At 29.7% G+C, this 4,779-nt stretch overlaps 1 protein-coding gene across 1 annotated transcript in view; it reads left to right on the top strand.

The window, feature by feature from the left end:
• CCDC178 (coiled-coil domain containing 178) overlaps positions 1 to 4,779 on the top strand; it is a 477,354-nt gene that overhangs the window by 46,250 nt on the left and 426,325 nt on the right. Inside the window, exon 4 of the mRNA XM_017507137.2 lies at positions 2,319 to 2,408. Within this exon, the coding sequence (XP_017362626.1) occupies positions 2,319 to 2,408 (90 nt within the window). The remainder of the gene's footprint in view (positions 1 to 2,318; positions 2,409 to 4,779) is intronic.

Here is a 4,779-nt window from a genome sequence, read left to right as displayed (position 1 = left end):
AAGTAGAAAATTAAAAAAAAAATAAAGATTTCTTTCTTTCTTATGTTTCCCTTTAATGTCTTAGTAAACACATATATATTTTCACTTTTACTAGTATTTTAAATGTTGTTTATTTTACGGCTTAACATTTAAATTCTGAATGTATTTCTGTTTTGAATACATTGACGTTTGTTTACAAAGTGTTTTCTTTTTAATATGTATTTTTTACGACATGGAATTCTTCCTTGACACCTTTGTTTTTTGGAATGTGCATTGAATTTCCAAATACTTTTGAATTGACTTTATATAACAAATTTCTAACTGTACAGTAGATTAGTTATATATACTGCAACTAGTTTCTACTTACTAAATTTTTTTATTATATTGTTGTCTAAGATACCTACTTTTATTACCTTTAAAATGATATAATCTGTATCTTTTGGTGATTTATAATATCTATATCAATGTTACCTTCTTGTATTCATCACATCCTGTATATGATTTTGTTATTCTGAACTGCATATGCCACAGATAAATGACAGTGACTTAAATTCTTTCCCTATATTTTTTCTCTAAATTTCTCTTTATGTTAAAAAATAAGATATTTTTCTAATATAATGTTCTGTTTTGTTATGCACATATCAATTTTTATTATTATCTATAACTTAATTGTAAACTAATAACTTGGTGCTGTTCAGCTTAAGTTCTAGGTTTGCTCATATTTTGTCACATCAAGTTTTCTTTTTCAGAAAATAATTGTATACGTTTTATTTATATTTTTTTCTATATTTTATAATTGGTTATTTTTGGATAAATGTCGTCATTTATGTATTACAATAAGCATTTGATTAGCACTATATTTTATCATTTTCATATTTTTTGAACAATTACCTATTATTGAATATTTTTGCTATAAACTTAGTTTTGCCCTATTTTATGCTTTAGTGAGCTTTGACATATAAATGTTCTGTCTGTAATTGTTAGTATATATTAACATAAGTTATTCTGGAAGCATATAAACCTTATATTTCTGTATGTATGTGTGTATGTATTTATAATATATAAAAATATTTTAATGGTTTTAGAGTAAAACAATATTTATTTTATAACATACATAGAAGAAAATGTCATCTTAAATTTATAATTTAATGTATTTTGATAAGTGTATACATAAATGTAACTACCATGCCATTCAAGTTAGAAAACATGTCCATCACTCCTGAAAGTTTCTCACCTACCATAGGCAACTGTTGTTTTGATTTTTATCACCATAGCTTAGTTTCGTCTTTTTCTTGGACCTTGTAATAAGGAAATTAAATGTTTCAAGTATGTTTTATCTGACTTTGTATGCTCAACATATTTTTAAGATTCACTAATGTTACTTTATGTATTTGCAGCTCATTCTTTTCCACTGGTCCACATTATGTTATTGCATAACTACACAGTATTTATTTAAATCTGTTTTTCTGCTGATGAACATTTAGGTTGTTTCCAGATATCACTGTTATAAATAAAGCTATAGGAATGGTCTGGGCTAATATTTTTGTGGACATATGCTTCTATTTCTGTTTGTTAAAAGCTTAGGACTGGAGTTGCTGCATTGTAGTGTAGATATATTTAGCTTATAAGAAAATGTCAAATAAATGATAATATATTCTTCTGTTTTAGAATTTTGAAACACTTCCTCAGAGATTGTAAAATAAAATAAAACATTTCCCCCCCTCTACATTTTCTCTTTCTAAGAACAACAGTTTCTTAATCTAGCAATTATTAATCCTATGTAATTATATGTATATCTATATCATTAGATATGTGTATATATATATATATATATTATGTAGGATTCATAATTATAAATAATTTATAATTTTTATAAATCCTACATATCATTTTTATAAATCCTACATGTCATTAATAGTTAACATAGTAAAGATATATAATAGTGTGTATATATATATATATATATATATATATATATACACGTATCTCATTTTAAAAAAAGGATGACAAAGCTTACACACAAATCTCTGCCTTGCTAATTTTCACGTAGTTTATCCTGGATACCTTCTATATCAACACATAATAATTTTTCTGTTTGCTTTAAACAGCCTCATGTCATTTTGAATATCTTCTAATGATGAAAGAGTCAAACCAATTGAAGAGCATAGAGAAAATATCTGAGGATAATCTACCGTGGATTTTGATTAATATTTATATCATAGTTTTTTTCTTTTAAGGAGAGCACTTCCCTAACATAGTTTTATACATGATGGTGCTTATTTTAAAATTTTCTGTGACATTAACTACTCACTAAAATATGTAATTTTTCCTTTTAAAAGGCAACGTCACATCTCAAAGTTTGGTTCTATTGGGAGCCTCTAAGGAGACCAGTGAAAGTTTTCATGAAAGTAAAATGACAAATACTGAAGGTGAGGACTGAATGTAAATCATATAGTAAACTATATAAACTATATTAATATTCCCTCAGTTTATGATGTCAATACTATTTCTATATTGAAATAAATCCTATATATCATGATAGTTAACATAGTAAAGATATACAGTAGTAAAGATATAATGTATTATATTGTATTAATAGTATATTATTAATGTACAATCTGGGTTTATAAATTATAATTTCAGAAATGTATGAGTTTTAAAATAAATTTTTAGTCCCTCAAGCTCTGATAGGCCTGTTCTAGACAGAACATTTCCAGTTCATTGAAGACATGTTTCTTACAAGAAAAGGAAAGAAGGCAAATGTTTTGGGGATGCATTTTTCATTTTTCTATGATTATTTTCTTTTATTATTTTTAAATTCCACGGTACATTTGCAGGATATGCAGGTTTGTTACATAGGTAAACACATGCCATGGTGGTTTGCTGGACCTATCAACCCATCACCTAGGTATTAAGCCCAACATGCATTAGGTCTTTTTCCTAATGCTTTTCCCAACCCTACCCTCCCTGATAAGCCCCAGTAAGTGTTCTTCCCTTCCTTGTGTCCATGTGTTCTCATTGTTCATCTCTCGCTTATAAGTGAGAACATAGAGTGTTTGGTTTTCTGTTCCTATGTTAGTTTACTGAAGATAATGCCTTCCAGCTTCATCCATGTCCCTGCAAAGGACAGGATCTTGTTCCTTTTTATGGCTGCATAATATTCCATGATGTATATGTACCACATTTTTTAAAGTGTATAATTGATGGGCATTTGGGTTGATTCCATGTCTTTGCTATTGTGAATAGTGCTGCAATGAACACAACACATGCATGTATCTTTTTAACAGAATAACTTATGCTCCTTAGGGTGTATGCCCAGTAATGGGATTGCTGGGTCAAAGGGTATTTCTGGTTCTCAATCTTTGAGGAATCACCACACTGTCTTCCACAGTGGTTGAACTAATTTACACTCTCACCAACAGTGTAAAAGTGTTATTTCTCTGCAGCTTCACCAGCATCTGTTGTTTCTTGACTTTTTAATAATTGGTTTTTTGACTGGCATGAGGTGGTATCTCATTGTGGTTTTGATTTGCATTTCTCTAATGTTCAGTAATATATGTTTGTTAGCCACATATATGTCTTTTTTTTTGAGAAGTGTTTGTTCGTGTCCTTTGCCCATTTTGTTAATGTGATTGTTATTTTTTCTTGTAAATTGCCTTAAGTTCCTTATAGATTCTGGATATTAGACCTTTGTCAGATGCATAGATTGCAAAAATTTTCTCCCATTCTGTAGGTTGCCTGTTCACTCTGATGATGGTTTCTTTTGTGGTGCAGAAGCTCTGTAGTTTAACTAGATCCCATTTGTCAATTTTTGTTGCAATTGCTTTTGGCAATTTCATTATAAAGTCTTTCCCCATGCCTATGTCCTGAATTGTATTGCCTACATTTTCTTCTAGGGTTTTTATAGTTTTGGAGTTTACATTTAAATCTTTAATTAATCTTGAGTTAATTTTCGTATGAGGCATAAGGAAGGGGTCCAGTTTCAATTTTCTGCTTATGGTTAGCCAGTTCTCCCAGCATCATTTATTAAATGAGGAATCATTTCCCCATTGCTTATTTTTGTCATGTTTGTTGAAGATCAGATGGCTTTAGATGTGTGGTTTTATTTCTGAGTTCTCTATTCTGTTCCATTGGTCTATGTGCCTATTTTTATACCAGTACTGTGCTGTTTTGGTTGCTGTAGACTTATAGTATAGTTTGGAGTTAGGTAGCGTGATACCTCCAGCTTTATTTTATTTTTTGCTTAGGATTGTCTTGGCTGTGTGAGCTGTTTTTTGGTTACATGTGAATTTTAAAAGTTTTTTTTTTTTCTAATTCTGTGAAGAATGTCAATGGTAGTTTAATGGGAATAGAATTGAATCTATAAATTGCTTTGGGCAGTATGGTTATTTTCACAATATTGATTCTTCCTATCCATGAGCATGAAATCTTTTTCCATCTGCTTATATCCGCTCTAATATCCTTGAGCAGTGGTTTGTAGTTCTCCTTGAATAGGTCCTTCACTTACCTTGTCAATTGTTTTCCTAGGAATTTTATTCTCTTTGTGGCAGTTGCAAATGGGATTTCACTCATGATTTGGCTCTCTGCTTGTCTGTTGTTGGTGTATAGGAATGCTTGTGATTTCTGCACATTGATGTTGTATCCTGAGACTTTGCTAAAGTTGCTTATCAGCTTAGGAAGCTTTTGAGCTGAATTGATGGGGTTTTCTAGATATAGGATTATGTCATCCTCAAACAAAGACAATTTGTCTTCCTTTTTTCCTATTTGAATACAGTTTTTTTTTTTTTTTTTTTTTTTTTT

This window comes from Cebus imitator, unplaced genomic scaffold, assembly GCF_001604975.1.
Source record: "Cebus imitator isolate Cc_AM_T3 unplaced genomic scaffold, Cebus_imitator-1.0 Scaffold369, whole genome shotgun sequence".
Taxonomy (NCBI): domain Eukaryota; kingdom Metazoa; phylum Chordata; class Mammalia; order Primates; family Cebidae; genus Cebus; species Cebus imitator.
The sequence above is the reverse complement of the archived record's forward strand: the minus strand, read 5'-3'. Positions and strand labels throughout refer to the sequence as shown.